Genomic DNA, 21,470 nt, shown 5'->3' on the forward strand with positions numbered 1-21,470 from the left:
TGGAAGATTAGAGTTGTAGAACTTGCATTTTGGGGGAAGGTAGTACTTTTCAAAAACACTTCAGGCACATTCTTTTTCACTCCATGTTACTGTGTGAGGGTGTGAACAAGAATGTATTTAAGATATATTGGCTCTATATTCTTTTGGCAAAATATACTTTGAAAATAATGTTCTTCCAATTATCCTATAGCATTGGAATAGAAAATATGTCAAATGGCACATTTATTTTTTTAACAAATGTGGGTGGAAATCTTACAAGTGTTTTATATACAGAAAAACCCCACCTTTTGTGGACTTTGGTTGATATGTTATTTTATTATAATAATTCAAAATAAAAATTATGAAAAACCTGTATGTATAGCTTTTACATCTTTAAACCAAAATAAAATTGCAAATTAAATATAACATATCTATATCATCATTAAATGAAAATTGTTAGAGCTATCCTACTTTTTAGAGTTTTTTTGAGTTCTCTTTTGCTGTCAGATGAACAAGGTATTCTGCAACCAGTCTTTCATCTGACAGTTTATTGAGAATGTTTTTCACGTCATTAAATTTTCTACTGCAATGCTGTCGAATTGGAAATACAATGCAAGCCATATATGTAATTTCAAATTTTCAAACAGGCACATTAAAAGGTAAAAAGAAACAGGTGAATTTCATTTTAAATCATTTTTATTTAATCTAATATCTCCAAAACAGTATCTTTTTGACTTGTAATTCATCTACAGAAATTATTACTGTGTTTTTGTTCTAACTCTTCAGTATCTGGTGAATATTTTATATTCACAGCACATCTCAGTTTGTGCTGTATACATTTCAGGTGCTCCATAGTTACCTGTGACTGCTTGTGACCACTGTTGGGCAGCATGGTTCTGTAGGATCAAGAAAAGCATGCCTCCAGGAGGCATGCTTTGAGGTTATAAGATAGATATCAGTTTTTTAATATTTACTTTTTCTGCTCTAATGTACTGAAACTTTCAAGATGAACACATTTTCTCGATCTAGAGCATTGATGTATGTGTGCTATAAAGTGGTACAACAGTTTATTTCTTAATCTGTGCCCACTTAATTTCCCCAAATTTCTTCAGGAAAACAGTCGTCTAGAAAATGAGCTTCTGGAAAATGCAGAGAAGTTGGCAGAGTATGAGAATCTGACAAACAAACTTAAGCGAAATTTGGAAAATGTTTTGGCAGAAAAGGTAAGTCTTTAAATTTGATTTCCTGATATGTAGCCCCAAAGTGTAGTTCACTCAAAAGAGCAGAAGCTATGCCACCAAGAAAGTTTCTTCTATGGAATTATTTATGTGACTAAAGGAAGCTGTCATTTTTGCAGGGATTTAATTTATACGAGGGAAACATGGCGTGGCACTGAGAAACAATCTCTGCTTTGACTGAACACATCACTCTAGAATCTTCTCCCCATCATCTAATTGATGGTGTTTCTGCTTAAATGTCACATTCCTTTCATACTCCAGACACTGGGTGAACACCAGAAACTTGGGTCTTTGGTACATTATAGGTCAAAGAAGGACACTTGGAAAAAATGACAACTTTGCCCTTTTCATTTTCTAGTTTGGTGACCTTGATCCCAGCAGTGCTGAATTCTTTTTGCAAGAAGAAAGACTGACACAGATGAGAAATGAATATGGGCAGCAGTGCAGGGTGAGTGACTGAAGAGAACTTAGCGGAGGAGTGCCTGGGTTCAAATACTGCTTCACCATTTACTAGCTGTGTGGCCATGAGCACATCACTTAATCTGCGGGTGTTTCAATTCCTCACCTATGAGATAGCAAAAATAAGAGTACCCACCAGATAAGGTTGTTGTGGAGAGTCAATGAGTAAATATATGTAAAGTGCTTAGAACAGAGCCTGAGACACAGAAAACACTTAACCTACGTGCTGGTTGTTAATGTTATTGTTTAGTATCCTGAAATACGAGAGAATCATGCAAACTGCATTTGTCTGCTTTATCTGGGTCGGAAATTGCCAGTAATTGGAGGAAAATAAAGTTTTATTCTAAGAGAAGGAAAACGTGGTCATGTTGATGTGCTTATTCCAAAACTAGTCTTTCCTGAGCGATCAACGCAGGCTGATATAATTTGCTTTTGTTCTGTGGTTTTTTTCCCTGAATACAGTCCTTATTTTATTTACAAAATTCAAATGGAGCAGAAACCACTCAAGTCTTTTAAGTAGTAAGTTATTACAAATTCCTACCAGAGGACACAAAAACATCCTTATAAATAATAGGAATCTTTGATTTTTTAAAAAAGTAACTCTCCTAAGCTCAGGAATGTGGGCTTTTTTTTTTTCCTTAAGCCACAGACACTTGTTTATTTTAACAAGGTAGGCATAACTGAGTTCTAACTGCTTTAGGTGAACATTGTACTTGGGTAAAAATGAAGAAAACAATCACCTCCTTATGAGGTTGTTCATAGCCTGCCTTCTCAGGAAATACACATGCACACTTTGAGAAAAGAAATGAAACATTTATGCCACCCTTATAAATAAGTTATGGCTCTTGACTCTAATCAAGTAGAGGTGTTTTCTGCTATGCTTTCAGTTATTTCATCAGTAAAATCTGTCAGCTCTACCTCCAAAAATTCCCCAAATTTGTCCACTTATTTATTTTTTTAAACAGTTTTTCATAACCATACAATTCACCCATTTAAGGTGTATAATTCAGTCTCTTTTAGTATATTCACAGAATTGTGCAACCATTACCAGAATTCATTTTAGAACATTTTCATCACCCAAAAGGAAACTACCTCTCCACCTAGCTGTAATCTCTCCCATGACCCCCAGCCCTAGACAACTAATAATCTACTTGCTGTCTCTTTGGTTTTGCCTATGCTTTACATTTCCTATAAATGGAATTATACAACATGTCATCCTTTGTGACTGGCTTCCTTCATTTGGCATACGTTTTCAAGGTTCATCCATACTACAGTATCAGTATCAGTACTTCATTTCTTTCCATTGCTGAATAATATTCCATTATATAGCTCTACCACATTTTATTTAACCATTCATTAGTTGATGGACATTGGGTTATCTTGAATATTGTGAACAATGCTGCTGTGAACACTTGTGTGCAAGTTTGGTTTTGTTTTGTTTTTTTTAAACAGAAACAGACTCACAGACTTAGAGAACAAACTTATGGTTACCAGCAGGGAAGGGTGGGAGGGAGGGATAGACTGGGAGTTTGGGATGGACACGTACACACTGGTTTATTTATTTATTTATTTATTTATTTTGGCTGCTTTGTTGCTGTGTGGGCTTTCTCTAGTTGTGGTGAGTGGGGGCTACTCTTCATTGCGGTGTGCGGGCTTCTCGTTGCGGTGGCTTCTCTTGTTGTGGCACACGGGCTCCAGGCACGCGGGCTTCACTGGCTGCAGCACACGGGCTCAGCAGTTGCGGCACACGGGCCCTAGAATGCGTGGGCTCAGTATTTGCGGTGCGTGGGCTCAGTAGTTGCAGCGTGAGGGCTCTAGGGTGCGCGGGCTTCAGTAGTTGTGGCTCATGGGCTCAGTAGTTGTGGCTCGTGGGCTCAGTAGTTGTGGCTCATGGGCTCTAGAGCACAGGCTCAGTAGTTGTGCATGGGCTTAGTTGCTCCATGGCATGTGGGATCTTCCCAGACCAGGGGTCAAACCCGTGTCCCCTGCATTGGCAGGTGAATTCTTAACCACTGTGACACCAGGGAAGTCTGTGTGCAATTTTTTGTGTGGACATACGCTTTCATTTCTCTTGAGTATGTACCTAGGAGTGGAATTCGTGGGTCATATGATCACTGTATGTTTAACCTTTTGAGGAAGTGCCAAATTTTTTCCAAGATATTTGCACCATTTTACATTCCCACCAATATGAGAGTTGCAATTTCTCCACATCCTTGCCAACAGTTGTTATTATATGTCTTTTTAAAAAAATATCTTTATTGGAGTATAATTGCTTTACAGTGTTGTATTAGTTTCTGCCGTACCACAAAGTGAATCAGCTATATGTATACCTATGCATTCCCACCACTGGGCATATACCCTGAGAAAACCGTAATTGAAAAAGAGTCACGTACCACAATGTTCATTGCAGCACTATTTACAATAGCCAGGACATGGAAGCAACCTAAGTGTCCATTGACAGATGAATGGATAAAGAAGATGTGGCACATATATACAATGGAATATTACTCAACCATAAAAAGAAACGAAACAGTTATTTGTAGTGAGGTGGATGGACCTAGAGTCTGTCATACAGAGTGAAGTAAGTCAGACAGAGAAAAACAAATATTGTATGCTAATGCACATACATGGAATCTAAAAAAATGGTACTGATGAACCTAGTGGCAGGGCAGGAAAAAAGACACAGATGTAGAAAACGGACTTGAGGACACATGGGGGAGGGGAAGCTGGGCCGAAGTGAGAGAGTGGTATGCACATATATACACTACCAAATGTAAAATGATGGCCAGTGGGAAGCTGCTGCATAGCACAGGGAGATCAGCTCAGTGCTTTGTGACCACCTAGAGGGGTGGGATACGGAGGGAGGCTCAAGAAGGAGGGGATATGGGGATACATGTATGTCTTTTTTATTTTAGCCATCCTAGTGGGTATTAAGTGGTATCTCATTGTGAGTTTGATTTGCATTTCCCTGATGGCTAATAACACTGAGTATCTTTTCATTTGCTTATCTTCTTTGGAGAAATGTGTCTTTGGATCCTTTGCTGAATATTGAAATGCGTTATTTGTCTTTTTATTATTAAGTTGTAATAGTTCTTTATATATTCTATAATCAAGTCCCTTATCAGATATATAATTTACAAAAACTTTTCTCCCATTCTGTGGGTTGTGTTTTTACTTTCTTGTTGGTATCCTTTGAAGCACAGAAGTTTTTAATTTTGATGATGTACAGTTTATTTATTTTTTCTTTTGTTGCTTGTGTTTTTGACATCACATCTAAGACTTGTATTGGTTTTTAAACTCCAGCTATTACAAGACCAAGTAGATGAACTCCAGTCTGAGCTGGAAGAATATCGTGCACAAGGCAAAGTGCTCAGACTTCCCTCGAAAAACTCACCATCAGAAGAACTTGATCTTAACAGTGGTTGCGTCGAGCCTGACCAGGGTAAGCCATTCAGACGCCATCTTTTCAGAGTCTCTGCCTTTGACTTTTGTTTTTAAAACCGTGGTTGAATGTAGAATTGCAAAATGTTGGCAATCCCGCCCCACCCCAGCCCGCCCCCCGTCAAAAAAAAAGACTTTGGCAGTGCTATTTTCTTGAGCTGTTTCACTTGTGGTCTGTTTTTTCATTTGTCCTTGAAGTCTTTATGAGAATATTTCCATCTGATTTTTATATGCATCAACAAAGAAATGGAAAAATCAAACCACAAGGATATTTGCTTCGTTTAAAAAAAAAAAAAACTGGCCACAAGTCTGAGAATCCAGGCCTTGGGAGTGTTAGAATTCAGTCACTGAGTTATTGCTGAATCCTCCCTTTCTAAAAGAGTGCCTAACTGGTATGACAGTGTTTTGGAGAGCGAGCCAGCCAGAAACCACAAAATTTGATTTCCTTATGCTGGCTGTGCTAAATGTCTGCAAAACAACAAATAAGATAAATAAACCTTGGTTGCCTGTACCTTTGAGGAGGATTTTGAGTAGCAAGGTTGGAAGGCAGAGTCATTTGGGAACCCTCCTACATTCATTATCAGCTCTTTTCCTCCCTCCTGGCATCCTGCCCCTTTCCTCCAGTGGGTTGAATTTCAGTTTCAGAAAGGGTTTATAATAAATTCTTCATCATAAGTAGTTTTCCCCACTGCTCCTTGGAACAGGAGTACAGGTTCTTACAAGGGTTGTTTATTCTTCTCCTTACCTATTTATTCTGGAATAAATAAGGGATTGGGGAGGGGACAGGGACAGGCTTGAACATCTTTCCTCTGATTCTAAGTGTGTACTCTGTAGCCTTACTGTGGTATAAGAATGGAGCCCAACTGATATGATGTATCTCAGAAGCTTTTCTGGGCTTTTCCATAGATGACCAAGGGCTGGGAGTTCTCCTCATGGGTACATGAGGCTGTGTCATCTTGGGGTGGTTTACACCCCAGGTATCACTTCTCAGTTGGGGATGTGCCATGATAGATGAAGAGAAAGCCCAAAGCAGGACTGTCAATTCCAGATGCTAGACTTACGCTCTTTCTTGCATCTGCCTGTGTATCTCCACATGAAAAGCTTTTTTGTGTCCCCTGCCTTAAGAGATTTCTACGTAGTAGTAGATGTAATCATTTTGTCTTTGTACTAGCTCAGCCCTCAGCCTATGCTTCACATTTCAGTGTCCTTCTCAGTCATCATCATGGGCAGTTGCAGAGGTGAACTCATATGAATGAGTCGAGAATTTTCTATCGAATCTGCCTATATCCAGGTTCCTAACCTATGCCCTATTCTTTAAAAAATTTTAGCTGATAATTTAAGGTAAGGCCCTATCTGCAGTACAGGAAATTAATATTACAATACTGAATCTTTTGTAATGTTGAGGGGTGGGTTGGATATCTTGACCCATGAAGTTAACACCTCAAAGCATAGCAAGTATGCTGGCCGTTCATTCTCCTGCCACATTGCCCCTCTGCTAATTTGTCACTCAGTATTCATTGGATGGAAAGAAGGCTGGTTGGTTTGACCTAACTACCTCACTCTGCAGGATTTTCATTAGGAGGAGGTCACCTTTAAGCAACAATTTCCACATCTACTCCCACCTCCTATTTTGTTGGATTCTATTAAGGTCTGGTACATTGCCTGTACATGAAAGAATCTGTTCACCTTCACTTTTTCTTGTTTCCCCTAATACTTGGCTTCTGTTGTTTCCTAGTAGATCTCATCTGTAGTAATTTAAGCTAAAAATTATTCCTCAATTAAACTGGATATCCTTCCTTAGATGCCAGTTGTGTTATTGAAAGAACCTGCTGCAGGGTCAACAGATCCGATGTGTTTTCAGGGCTTGGTTCTGAAGAATGCAATCCATTGAATATGAGCATCGAGGCGGAGCTGGTCATCGAACAGATGAAAGAACAACATCACAGGGACTTGTGTTGCCTGAGACTGGAGCTTGAAGATAAAGTAAGACCTTTTTATCAATCCTGTTCTCCGATTTCTTTGAGCTCTGACAAGCGTTTGCATGTAGGACATTCTCAATTCTTTTTCCTCAAAGAGCAGCACTTTCTATACATTTCCTTTTGTGTCCTGTTGGCTACCAGGAACGCACTACCTCAGCATGGTTTCACAGGCCAAGGGTGAGGCCTTTTCCTCATAGGAGAGAGTTTCTTAAAAATGTAGTACCTTCAGTCCTAGCAAGCATGGAACTTGCAGACGATTACATTATTTCCAACTCACTGAAAGACATCTTAATAAAACTAAAAAGCCCTTTGATATAGCATTACTTCCTAAATTAGGTACGAATTCTGAATCTTGGCCTTCAAAACCCTTTACCGTGTTGCTTTAGGTTATATTTCCAGTCTTCTCTTTTACCATTCCTTTGAGTTACCTTATCTTCCAGCCAAACTAGGTAGTTTGCTGCTCTTCATCAAACTGTCCTCTTTTGCTCATGCTATTACGTGCTGTGTTATTATTTCTTTCTACCTCTTGAAAATCTACTTAACCTTGAGAGTTTATATCAAATGCCACCTCTTACATTCCTGAATTCTTCCAACCAAATGTGATTTTTCCCTCCTTTGAATCCCAGGTTACATTGTAACTATTTTTCCTATATGTTTTATTCTGACTTATAGTATATGTTTTATATGTTTTATTCTGACTTGTAGTATACTTTTTTGTAGTTGTCATGAGCATGTCTAGAGTAGTTTTTCCTTAATGACAGGGGCTATGTCTTACCCAACTTTGTGTCCCCACGAGGCCTGCAGGGCACCTGACAGGTGTTAAACAAATACTTAAATTTAATTAACTATGTTAAGGCCCTGAGTTTGCCCGTGGAGACAAATGGTATCTCTGTGAAGGTCTAGTCAGTTTTAATAGAGTTGTTCAGAAACTAATAAAATTCAACCAAGTTAAGAAGGTAATCAAACCATGCCTGACTTAAAAATATCTTATTTAATGTGTTTTTGAATTGTTACTTTAAAACAAAAAATGGGAAAACTGAGGAATGTCTTGTAGGAGAAAAGTAATTACTGCCCCATCACCTTTCCATGGCCTTGAGTTGAATAACATTGGGGTGGTTTTACTTTCCGGCTTTAGGTGCATCATTATGAAAAGCAGCTAGATGAAACCAAGGTTGCCTGTAAAAAGGAGCAGGAGAACGTGAAGCAAAAGTATGAGAATGAAGTGCACATCTTGGAAGAACAAATAAGTGACCTTAAAAATGAAATTGCAGAACTTCAGGGCCAGACAGTGGTACTACACACGGCTATCTGCAGACATGAGGAGGAGAAAAAACAACTGGAAATGAAGTGGGATGAGGAAAAGGCTCACCTGCAGGAGGAGTTGAGGCTGGAGCATGAGATGGAGCTAAGGGCTAGGCTGCAGCAGGCAGAGGAAAGCTTTAATGAAGAGAGGGAAAAACTCATTCAAAATGGTGCCTGGACAGAAGAGAAGGTGAGAAGCTTGACTCAGGAACTAGAACAAGTTCACCAGGAGCAGCTGAAAAGCCTGGTGGAGAAGCATACTCTTGAGAAAGAGGAATTGCAAAAAGAGCTCTTGGAAAAACACCAAAGGGAACTACATGAGGGAAGGTAAGAAAATGAGGGAAATGGAGGAACCTGGGGCACCATTCCTTGGGGGCACCAGAAATCCCAGTCAATTAAGGAGACTTTGAAAAATCAGAAGACATAATAGCCCACTGACTGACTAGATTCTTTTTTAGTTTTTCAGATTGTTTTGCCGTTGTTTAGATATAAGCCTACCTTGGGGTATTGAAACTTTTTTTTAGAAAGAGGAAAGTATTTTTTGTATCAGGCATGTACTTTTTAAGGTTCCAGATGAGGATAAGATTATCACAAATGTGATTTCTTCCTAGTTCAGTCTTGCTGTTTTCTGGGAAAGGCCATTTATAAGCTAGATTCTGGGCAAAGTTACATTTCCTTCCAGAGTTATGAAACACCATTTCGTGCTTACTTTCCTCACGTGAAATCTCAGGTACTTTTCAGGGCTTCGGTGCTTCATACTTTAACCCGGTGCTACTTTATTAAATAAAAAGCAAAACATAATGAATTTGTTAATATGTGTGGTTTATATGACTGTTTATCCACCAATGTCTACTTAAGTAAAATGGAAGAATTTTATGTATTTCCCAAATTAGGGTTTAGGCTAATATGCATTTGAACATTTAATGTGAAATATCAGCCTACGTTTTTGCTAAAAATCCATAAACAAATACGTCTGGGAGTAAACCAAAGAACTGGGTTTCTAAATTTTCCTTCCAAATGCAGAGAGAGGTAAGTCAGTCTTTTAAATTAATTATGGCTGCCAGCATTGGCTCTCAGAAATGAGATCCCTTCTCAGTATAACTGAATCACATAGGAATAAGTGGAGACCATGTTTAGAAAATATTTGAATTGTTTGCTTGGCTGCTTCTTCTATGCATGGGAAAATGTTTTTTGTTTGCTTCTGGAGTTGATGGCAGTTTCAGTAATGCTGTATGTTGACCACATTTAGGGAAAAAATGGAAACTGAGTGTAATAGAAGAACCTCTCAGATAGAAGCCCAGTTTCAGGCTGACTGTCAGAAAGTCGCTGAGAGATATGAAAATGCTCTGCGAAGCCTGGAGGGGCACTACCGCCGAGAGCTGAAGGAGGTCCTGGAACAACAGCGCGAGGAGAGATCCCAGTGGGAGTTTGAGAAGGATGAGCTCACCCAGGAGTGTGCAGAAGCCCAGGAGCAGCTTAAAGAGACTCTCCAGAGAGAGAAAGCGACTTCTCTGGTCCTGACCCAGGAGCGAGAGATGCTGGAGAAAACATACACAGAACATTTGAATAGCATGGTTGTTGAGAGACAGCAGCTACTCAAAGACCTGGAAGATCTAAGAACTGTGTCGGAAAGTCAGCAAAGTCTGCTGTCCAGCCAGATACTTGAGCTGAAGAGCAGTCACGAAAGAGAACTGAAGGACCGTGAGCAGGTCCTGTGCCAAGCAGGCGCCTCGGAGCAGCTGGCCAGCCAGAGGCTCGAAAGGCTCGAAAGGGAACGTGACCAGGAGAGGCAGGAAATGATGTCCAAGCTTCTGGCCATGGAGAGTGTCTACAAAGCGACCTGTGAGAAAGCAGATCGAGAGAGGGCTGAGATGAGCACAGAAATCTCCAGGCTTCAGAACAAAATTAAGGAAATGGAGCAGGTGGGATCTCCTCCCTCCAGGCTTCAGAATGGCTGCCAGGCAATGGGAAGGGAGGAAGTGGAAGGAAGTGGAGCCATGTCCCTGCTCCAGCAAGGAGAGCAGCTGTTGGAAGAGAACGGAGATGTCCTCTTAAGCCTGCAAAGAGCTCATGAACGAGCAGTGAAGGAAAATGTGAAAATGGCAACTGAAATTTCTAGGTTGCAACAGAGGCTGCAAAAATTAGAGCCAGAGTCAGTAATGTCTTCTTGTTTAGATGAGCCAACTACTGGGTTTTTTGGAAATTCCGTGGAACAAACAGAGCCATTTTTACTGCCAAACCGAATGAAACAAGTAGAAGGTGGAACCATGCAGCACGTCCTAAGTGACCTGCAAGGCGATGAGGTCCGGGATCTGGAAAGTACGGGGACAAGCTCTGGTCAGAGACAGGAGGTCAGAAGAGAGGAGTCTGAAGCATCAATAGAGAGTTTTTCTGAGCTTGAAAATAGTGAGGAGACCAGGACTGAAACCTGGGACCTAAAGAATCAGATTGGCCAGCTTCAGGAACAACTAATGATCTTACGTGCAGACTGTGATCGAGCTTCTGAAAAGAAACAGGACTTACTTTTTGATGTTTCTGTGCTAAAAAAGAAATTAAAGACGCTTGAAAGAATCCCTGAGGCTTCCGCCAAGTATAAATTGTTATATGAAGATGCTAGTAGAGAAAATGAGTGTCTTCAGGAAGAGCTGAGAGTGATGGAGACGCGGTACGATGAAGCACTAGAAAATAACAAAGAACTCACTTCAGAAATGTTCCGATTACAGGATGAGCTAAAGAAAGTTGAAGAAGTGACTGAAACATTCCTTAGCCTGGAAAAGAGTTATGACGAGGTCAAAAGAGAAAATGAGGAACTGCATGTTCTGGTTTTGAGACTTCAAGACAAGATGGAGAAGCTGCAAGAAAGAGCAGTGCTGCAGTATGACTGCTTCTCCTTATGGGAAGCCCATTTAGATAACCTGGAAGTCGGACCTGATGAAAAGATCCTGGAACTAAATCAGATGCCGGAAGAGTGTGTACCAAAGATTATGAATGTACACCATATTATAGAAGAACACTGTCAAGAAAACCAGTACCTAGAGCAGGAGAATACAGAGCTCTTAGAAAAAATAAAGGCACATGAAATTGCCTGGCTACATGGAACACTCCAGACACATCAAGAAAAGCCTGGAGTACAGAACCAAGTAATACTGGAGGAAAACACCGCTCTCCTCAGCCTTCAGGACAAACATTTTCAGCGCCAGGCCACAATCACAGAGTTAGAACGGGAGAAAAAGAAGCTGCAGGAGCTGACTAGAAAGTTGAGGGAAAGAGTCACTGCTTTAGTTAAGCAAAAAGATGTACCTTCTCAAGGAGAAAAGGAGGAAGAGCTGAAGGCAATGATGCATGACTTGCAAATCACGTGCAGTGAGATGCAGCAAAAAGTTGAGCTTCTGAGGTAATGTATGCACCTTCTACACTTCACGGAATCCCACAGAGCACCTCACCACATCTAACTTGGCTGCTTGCTGTGCCTAGAGAAACTAACCTGTTAGTCTTCAAGAAGAGAGCAGTACTTTAGACTTCCTTCTGCTTCTGTGTCGTATTAACAAGTAGAATAACCCTGCCTAGGAGGCACTGCTTCCTCTATAGGACATAAATGTCGTTCATTTAGGGTGTGAAAGTTCATGACGGAGAGTGTTAGTTGTTTAACCATGTGCATCATCAATGTATGTCAAGTCTTTAACTCTTCTGTAGCACTTCATTTGGATGGATAGTTTTGGTGGGGTTTTTTTGGCTCAATGTTGGTTATTTTCTTCATTTTGATGAAGCAAGTTATATGAGAATGAATGCCTTTCGTGTATCATTAACTCACTTGGTAGATAAGGAGTCTCTTTTTACACTAATATAGAAAAAGTGTTGTGTCTCATGGCTTATAGTTTTTCACTTATATCACTTGAAGTGCAGGCTGATATTCTGTAAACATTGGAAATTTATCTTAGAACATATAATTTTTTGAGGAGCTATCAGATTCTAATAAACGTGCTTGAAGAACAAAGACAAAAATCATACTAATTTGAACCACTGCTCACTCAACTTTATAAAATATGATTGCAATAGCCTTCTAACAAATTTGGTTCCAAAAAAAACTTGTAAAATACTACATCATGTCTGAAATATCTTAAAGATACGAAAAAACAAAATAATTCTCGGCGTAGTTTTTCCTCGTTTTACTTCAGACCATATTTAGTTCTAAAAACCATAATGAGAGGAAAGAAATCACAAAGTAAACATTAGTGTACATATTTTGACATGGCCCTTTCATTTATGTAGTGAATCTTCTTTCTCTAGGTACCCTGGGGTTTAAAACTGAAGCTCATACAGCTTAGTAATATGGCTTTTGTCTTTTAGGAGCAGGCAGGACTTCAGACTGAAATAAATAATTTGCTCAAAGCATATGCTTGCCACTGAGAAAGTCAGCAACCAGGATGGGCATTGAGTCTCCTTTCTGTCTCCATGCTCAGGTGTTTCAGTCGCACTTCCCTAATGTCTTTTAGTGAAATTCTTACATCCCAAAAGCAATGAGTCAATATGTCGTAGCTTGATTTCCAAGCACCAAGAGACTACTAATTTAGGCTTTTCTTTTTAACTGGCATGGAGTACGTGTTTAATTGGAAGTTACTATAAAGTATTTTCCAAAGATGCCAGATGACTGCCTTGTTATAACTATTTTTTAAAAATCTCTGTACTTCAGATATGAATCTGAGAAGCTTCAAGAGGAGAATTCTATTTTGAGAAATGAAATTACTACTTTAAATGAAGAAGACAGCATTTCTAACCTGAAATTAGGGAAATTAAATGGATCTCAGGAAGAAATGTGGTAAGACATATATTTAAATGTTCTTAAGGCATTTTTGTGAGGACTAAAGCTATTTTACTTCAACTGTTAAAGCCTAACTCTTAAGTTATATTTTCATTGTCCCTTTAGGCAAAAAATAGAAACCGTAAAACAGGAAAAAGCTGCAGTTCAGAAGATGGTTGAAAATTTAAAGAAACAGGTAAGGAGAGAATATTTCCCAATGTTTCCTGATTCTAAAATTTTCTTTTTTTAAATTTGAAATTTACAGCACATGCTACTGGAAACATAGCTAATAATGGTAAGGTTGTAAATCCTGAGTTTCAAAATGGAAACTCACCTCATGCTAATTCTAAACTAGGTTTCTGTTTTTTGTGAATATAATAATATATATATTATTTCTAGACTCTGGTGCTGAATACTAGCTTTATAATCAGTGGGAGTGGGGAGGTGATAACCTCTAAAACCGAACCTGTGAAATACTAGCTCTATGTTGGTTTTGTTTTGTTTTGTTTTTAATCAGATTCAGTTGTGCTCTTTGTAGCAGATGGCTTTTTTAAAAAAAATATTTATTTATTTTGGCTGCACCAGGTCTTAGTTACAGCACACGGGATCTTTGTTGCCAGCATGCAGACTCCTTAGTTGCAGCATGCATGCATCTAGTTCCCCGACCAGGGATCGAACCAGGGCCCCCTGCATTGGGAGTGCACAGTCTTATCTGCTGGACCACCAGGGAGGTCCCCACATGTGGTTTTGATTCATGTTAGCTCCTTCCTCTTTCCTCACCACAATTAAAAGCAGAAAGTTAAGAACAGCATTTTACAGATATAGAATACTAGTTAATCTGTGTATATTTTCACAGAATTATGATTTATTTAGATAGCTTGTGCCGTTCAGTGCCCAATTTATATAATCTCAACAATATGCAATTGTGTGGGGAAAAGCCATTTGAGAATCTATCTGACACAGTCAAAAGACAAGGACATCCTGGGAAAAGACTATTTTCAGCACTTGAAATAGACAAGGTGTTAACGTCCAAAATATATTCTGTACTGTTACAAACAAATTGCAAAATGGAGTAGAAAAGTGAATAATTTATATGATTGGTCAAGTCAGAAAAAAAGAAGAGAACATATAAAAGGATGGTTAGCCTTATTAGTAATTAGGGAAGGGCAAATTAAATGAGTCTCTTTTTTTCACCTGTCAGATTAGCAAAAATTAAAGATTGATCTGTTCTAGTATTAAAAAGGGACTGAGGAAACAAATATACTCGTACATTGTTGATAGGACTATAAATTGGTAGTCTGTGAGGAAGACATTGTGGGGATATCGATCAAAACAGTAATGTATATGCACGCCTTCTAACCCAGCAGCCCTACTTCCAAAAATAAGATCCTAAATACAAAATGCTACCATGTGTAAATGAATTTTCCAGAAGATTGTTTTGTTTCTTCATAATTAAAAGAAAAAATGATAATAAACCTATATGTCTATCAGTGTGGGAATGGATAAATACAGTATGGAATGTCTTGATACATGGAATACCCTATAGCAGGGGTCCCCAACCCCTGGGCCGTAGACCACTACCGGTCCGCAGCCTGTTAGGAACCGGGCACACAGCAGGAGGTGAGCGGCGGTTGGTCGAGAGTGAAGCTTCATCTGCCGCCCCCCATCACTTGCGTTACCGCCTGAACCATCCCCCTCCCCTGACCCCACCCACCCCCCACCCCTCCCCAGCCCAGGTCCGTGAAAAAATTGTCTTCCATGAAACTGGTCCCTGGTGCCAAAAAGGTTGGCGACCGCTGCCCTATAGCCACTAAAAATACAGCATGTGGTGGTTTCTGAATGCACCGATTTGGAAAGATAAGAGCCTGTAAGATATTATAAGTGGAAAAAGCATGTTCTAAAGAAGGAAAAAACTACACGTATATAGGTCTGTGTATGCATAGAAAACAATCTGTAGGGATACGTACCCAGCTGTGAACAGTGGCTACCCCTGTGGAATGGGATTGGACAGAGTGTCTGTCACTTCTTCATACACTTCTGAACTGATTGACTTTGTAATAATGAGTATGTATTTTTTCTGTTATTAAATGTGTGTGTGTATAACTTTACATAGAGAAAGTAAAACAATTAGTCTCTAAATATATTTTTAGCAGAAGTAGGATAACTAGTTTTTAAGACTTATTTCAATTTTAATTAGATTTCAGAATTAAAAATCAAAAACCAACAGTTGGATTTGGAAAATATGGAGCTTAGCCAAAAGAATTCTCAAAATCAGCAAGAACTGCAAGAAGTTAATCAACGTCTGGCAGAAATGCTAAGTCAGAAGGATAAAGAGCCAGGACACAGTACATGTGAGGAATGGGAACAAGAGAAGTCTAATCTAAAAGAAGAACTGGAACACTGTAAAGTGCAGGTATGGTCTACAGCCACTCTACAGCCTTGCTGGAGGAAATCCCAGTAAATAAAAGAAATGCTTGTATTTAATTTCTTATACATAAAGTCCCAATTATTAAAACAGTGTGGTGTTCGCACATGAATAGACAGATAAGTGGAAGAGAAAGTCTAGAATTAGACCCAAATACATATGGAAACTTAGTATATAACAAAGGTAGCTTCTCAAATCACTGGGGTAAAGATGGAGTTTTTAATAAGTGGTGCCTAGATAACTGGGTAGACAACTGAAAATAAAATTAGATCCATATCTTATACCATACATAAGGGTAAACTCCAATTGGATTAGGAGTCTAAATATAAAAGGTAAAACATTCAAGTACTAGTAGAAACTGGGCAAATTCATCTTTAGGCTTGGTGTAGAGAAAGGCTATGTAACTATGACTCATAAACTAGAGGCAAAAAAATGACCTGATTAAATTTTTTAAATTTTTGCATGACCAAGAAAATACCATAAACAAAGTCAAAAGACAGCTCACAAACTGGGAGAAAATATTTGCATCTTATACCACCAAGAGTGGAGCTAATATCCCTACTATGTAAAGAACTCTTAAAAGTCAAAGGGCTTAGGAGCAAAATCTGACAGCCAAATAGGAAAAAATGCATGAACAAAAATTCACACACCAAAAAAAGAGATAAAAATGGCCCTCAAACCTTGAAAAAATATTCAAAATTACTCAGAATTAGAAATGCAAATAACGCTGATATCTCATTTCTCACCTATGTGATTGGCAACAATTTAAAAATATAACAACATATTCTGTTGTCAAGGGTTTGGGAAAACAGGCACTTTCATACATTGCTGCTGGAATATAAACTGATACTGTATTTATGGAAGGAAATTTGGCAAATCTAACAAAATTTCATATGTACTTACCTTTTGTCCTAGCAATCTGACCTCTAGGAATTTACCCTAAAGATATTCCTCTAAAAATATGAAAATTCACCACAAAGCGTTGGTTATTCATTGCAGCATTGTTTGTAACTGCAAAATATTGGAAACAACCTAGATGCCCATACATCGGAGAGTTGTTGGATAAATGTGATGGGTATAGCCACACATGGAGTAGTATTATACAGCTATAAAAAAAGAAAAAGAAAGAATGGACAAATGAGAAAGATCTCTTCGTGTGAAATGATTTCCAGGACATACTGTTAGGTGAGAAAAGAAGAGCGTAATAGAGTATCTAAGATAGTATGTCTCCGTCCATGTAAGAAAAAAGGGGATATTAGGAAATACACATGTATTTGTGTAAAAGAAATACAGAAATTTATGTAAAAGAAATATGGGAATGATAAACCAGATAACTAAAGAGATGGTTACCTATAGAGGGCGAGTGGGAAAGGGATGGAAGAGAGGAATGGGAATGTGGTAGAAGGAATGAGGAAGGGAGTGACACTGCTGAGAACATTTGCACATAGCTCTGATGCTTAGAACCATAGTAATGTTTTACATACTCTTCGCATACCCCCTCAAATAAACACACAATTAAAACCAATCCAGAAAACAAAGATGGGGGGGTACCAAAATGGAACACAAACACTAACAAATGAACCTAACTGTATTGTAAATGGATAACATAGCTACAGTGTGGAAGAAAATAAGTAATTTAGAAATTAGTATCTTGACTGTATACAGTAGGGTTAAGACAAAAAGAAGTGTACATAAAGGCAATAATAATCTAGTGAGTAAATGTGTTTCTCATGGGGGTGTATGTTAGTAATTCTGGAACTACTCTGTGTATACTAGAATTGAACAGATAAGTAAACGTAGTGTAGATAATAAGAACTGTGTTTCTCATTTTTGGAAAAGGAAGTTGCAAGTGGGGAAACTGAGAAGGCTAAAATGAACCCTCTGATATTGGATTGAAATTTGAGGTATTAGTATAAACTCGTATTTCTTAATATATAGACAGATAGATAGATACAGAGATGTAGATGTGTGTATATGGATCGAGTACCCAGATCTTGGTTTCTAAACACTATTCTCGTATAAGAGGAGCCCGGGCTACTTGGAAAAATGGTTGCTCCCAAGGCTGGGGCAGGGTCAATTCAAGATGAGCCTGGAACATCTCATGGTGTCAGAAAGAAAAAGGTGCCCCCCAAAAGATGGGGTATGTCAAAAGGACAGGGCACAACCTGAAGAAGCTCTTAATGGCCAAAGCTGGAATAATTTGATCAATAAAATAAAACATAGCATAAAAGAATTATAAAATGCAAAATAAAATAAATATCTATAGGTCCATACTGTTATAAAAAAATTGAATACATAAATAATGGGGGGAGAAATAACAGCTCTTCCTTACAAGAGAATTCCAATTAATAAATGTATGAAGAAGGAAATAGAAAGTCTTCATTAGGCAAACACCAGAGTAGTAATTGTTGTAGATAAAATCCACTGATAGACACTAAAATCAATAAGCAAAAGCTTAAGGAAACACATTATTTGCATGGTCTCAAAGCATCTCCCCCCAGAGAAAGATAGTAACTTTACAGTGAAGAAATCTTCAAAAACTTAGAAATCATGTTCATGCCATTTTAGTGGAAAGTCTATTAAAAGATAGTTTTGGTTAGTTCCATTGAGTATAAGGACAAATGATATTAAACAGTGTGTCACTGAATTGGTACTAGTGTTTCCTTAATGCTGCCTTTTGTGAACTTACTAAGTTTCCCCAGGCTAAATGAATATGTGTATTATATGACTTTTTAAATTTTTTCTTAGTCTTCCACTTTAGTGTCTTCTCTGGAGGCAGAACTTTCTGAAGTTAAACTACAAATTCATATTGTGGAACAGGAAAACCTCCTTCTCAAAGATGAACTGGAGAAAATGAAACAAGTAAGATCGTGTGTTGCTTAGGTGGGGACAGGAGGTATGGGGGGGCTCATAGAATAATATGCACCTGATGGTCTGACTTTTCTAGCCACCAAATGTCCTTTTTACTGAGTCCTGTTAACTAGCTTATTACTTAGTAAAGTTGAGGGCTTGCAGTACAAGTCTATTTATAAGGGCTCCTATTGCTAATTCTCTAAATGTTGTTCTAGTTATGTAACTTACATGTTGTAGACTGACATTCTGTAACTATAAATGAACCATAACCACTTCAGTTTAAGAAATTTGGGCTTCCCTGGTGGCTCAGTGGTTGAGAGTCCGCCTGCCGATGCAGGGGACACGGGTTCATGCCCCGGTCCGGGAAGATCCCACATGCCGCAGAGCGGCTGGGCCCGTGAGCCATGGCCGCTGAGCCTGCACGGCCTGTACTCTGCAACGGGAGAGGCCACAGCAGTGAGAGGCCCACGTACAGCAGGAAAAAAAAAAAAAGGAAATTTGTTGCTCTACCTTCTCCCGGCCAGGTGTTAAATAATATAAATTTGTCTAAAAAGATGGTGACTTTCTTACTCATAACTTTAATAACTATTCACCCAGATTTGTGAGACACGGGTGAAGCTGGTCCCTCATCATCCCTTTTTCTCATAGTGAGTTTGAGGCATCTGTCTTGGGCAGAAGAGTAGATTCTAGAACATTATCAGGGATGCAGTCTCACCTATGAATTTGGCTTTAAGAAGCACATTTCAAAGTTTCAAACAAAGACCTAATTTTAAGTATAAAAGAGGGTTCACCTTAATATATTCTGAATGTTGTCCAATTTTATTCTTTATTCTGAATTTTTCAATGAGCACATGAATCCCTCAGTTTGAGCAATCCTGATTTTCACTAGGAGAATTTAGTTTTTCCATTTTATTTATTTGCTTCACCAAAGGATTACTTTAATATTATGATATCCTTAGATTATAAAATTCTCTTATACCTATTCAGCCTATGAGCATAAAGGTGTCCTTCTCTGAATGCTGAGTCTGTACCACTGAGTGTGTTATGTTCATGTTGATTCCTAATTGACACCTGTAAGTCTTGATTTCCTAATAGGATTATAAGACTCTCAGGGAATTTGTATCTCTTACAGTGCTTAATACAGTACTGGTACCCGACAGGTGCTTTATAAGAACCTTTTCAAGCCAGATGCTGCTATGCAAAGTTTATCTGTTCTGCCATAGCAGAAGCTGTCTGTCCATATAAACGTTCCAGAAGTTAAAAGGCTCTTCTGTGGTGTATAAGTATTCCAGAGCTGTTATTACTAAATTCATCCTAATTAACTTGGGCATACTTTTCTCCTTTATCATTTTCTGTCTGTTGTTCAACCTTTCAGATGATAATGGTGGATTCCAAATCCATAGCATGGGAAATGTATGCTTTGTGATTTTGCCAAGCTAGGGATCAGAAGAAAAGGAGCCGAGTTGGGAGTAAAATAGTACGATGAGGACATCATTTGGCACATTTTTATTGCATATTTTTTTGAAGCATTGATGTAAATAGTGAGATGGAAAAACAGTGAGCCCTTTTGCTTTTGGTGGGCAGTTGTTCAAGGCACCTGGACTCTTGGATCACAAGGGTTAAGGTGGTGTCAGCCCATTGTTGCTTCCACACAGCTTGGACCTAGAAAGCCTGTGCTGCTCTGTATGACATAATAATTTCTTGTTCACAAAACATTTTTATTTGTATTATCTGTTGCATTGAAAAGAAACACGAATAGCATCAGCAGTAGTCACATACCAGTCTGTAGACACCCAAAATGGTACCAGGCTTTGTGAGGGTCTGGGGATGGGGTAGTGAGCAAAGGAAAAAAGGCCTTTGTTAATCAATGCCCAGGTTCTTTACACTTTCCTTCATCCTTCTGACTTGTTTAGATTTGTAAATTATGCTGGATTTGTTGCCAGTTGAAGACAAGATTCAATCCTTAAAGTCCATTTTGTCATACTATTCCTAAAGCTAAATGTAAAAGAACTTTAGGTAAAAAGTTGAAAGATGGCCGTAAGATCATAATGACAATAAATAACTGAAAATTGAAAGCCAAGTGAAGTAGAGGGAAATTGAAAACATATGAACTATGGGAAGGGTTAAGAAGTGTAAGAAACAATCAGTCTCCTTAAAGCAGTGGTTGTGGGGAGGTGGAAATTGCTCCCCCACCCCAAGACGTTTAGCAATGTCTGGGGACATTTTGGGGTTTCACACCCAGTGTATGGGGAGGCAGGCTGTGCTACTGGAATCTAATAGGTAACACCAGAGATGCTGCTAACCACCCTACAGTGCATAGGACAGTCTCCCACAGCAAGGAATTACCTGCCCCAAAAATGTCAGTAGTGCTAAGGCTGATGATGAAAAGGAACAAAAAGTTTTCCGTTTGTCTTGATGCCATAAAGTGCAGAGGACGAAGCCAGTGTGTACATACCAGCAACCTTTTTCTTAGCAAGTCAATTTAGGCATCTTCCAAACGAAGGGTATGCAGAACGTGCTGAAAAACACTGCTTGATTTATCTTTAAACTTGCCCTTGGGACTTCCCTGGTGGTCCAGCGATGAAAGACTTCGTGCTCCCAATGCAGGGGGCCCGGGTTCGATCCCTGGTCAGGGAACTAGATCCTACATGCCGCAGCTAAGACCCGGCACAGCCAAATAAATAAATAAATATTAAAAAAAAAAAAACTTCCCCTTTTGTTGGTTGATACATTGTACTTGGTTGATGCCAATTCCATAGTCTTGATTGAAAAAGATTTTTTTCTAGTTAAAAAACATGGGGAAAATGTTTTGTGCTATATGTATACAAGTTAAATTCATGACAGAATGGAAGTATGTTATTTATTTTATCCTGAAGGTAAAACAGAAAGCTAGGACCATTACTTAATGTCTGGTTGATTTTGTCCAAGCAGACATTTCAGCAGTCAGTTGAAGAATAGAGAGAAGCCAGCAGGGAACATTTTGTTAAAGTTAATTA

The 21,470-nt window shown here is 38.8% G+C and overlaps 1 protein-coding gene across 2 annotated transcripts in view; it reads left to right on the forward strand.

Moving 5' to 3' along the window:
* The window catches only part of NIN (ninein), a 104,589-nt gene that overhangs the window by 59,771 nt on the left and 23,348 nt on the right, over positions 1–21,470 (forward strand). The window contains exons 13-22 of one of the 2 annotated variants that reach the window (XM_069540443.1): positions 1,092–1,202; positions 1,576–1,665; positions 4,980–5,118; positions 6,919–7,100; positions 8,232–8,725; positions 9,648–11,792; positions 13,089–13,214; positions 13,323–13,392; positions 15,394–15,609; positions 18,370–18,483. In XM_069540443.1, the coding sequence (XP_069396544.1) occupies positions 1,092–1,202; positions 1,576–1,665; positions 4,980–5,118; positions 6,919–7,100; positions 8,232–8,725; positions 9,648–11,792; positions 13,089–13,214; positions 13,323–13,392; positions 15,394–15,609; positions 18,370–18,483 (3,687 nt within the window). The remainder of the gene's footprint in view (positions 1–1,091; positions 1,203–1,575; positions 1,666–4,979; positions 5,119–6,918; positions 7,101–8,231; positions 8,726–9,647; positions 11,793–13,088; positions 13,215–13,322; positions 13,393–15,393; positions 15,610–18,369; positions 18,484–21,470) is intronic. The other variant, XM_060004575.1, reaches the window with a different exon arrangement.

Source organism: Delphinus delphis, chromosome 2 (assembly GCF_949987515.2).
Source record: "Delphinus delphis chromosome 2, mDelDel1.2, whole genome shotgun sequence".
Lineage (NCBI taxonomy): Eukaryota > Metazoa > Chordata > Mammalia > Artiodactyla > Delphinidae > Delphinus > Delphinus delphis.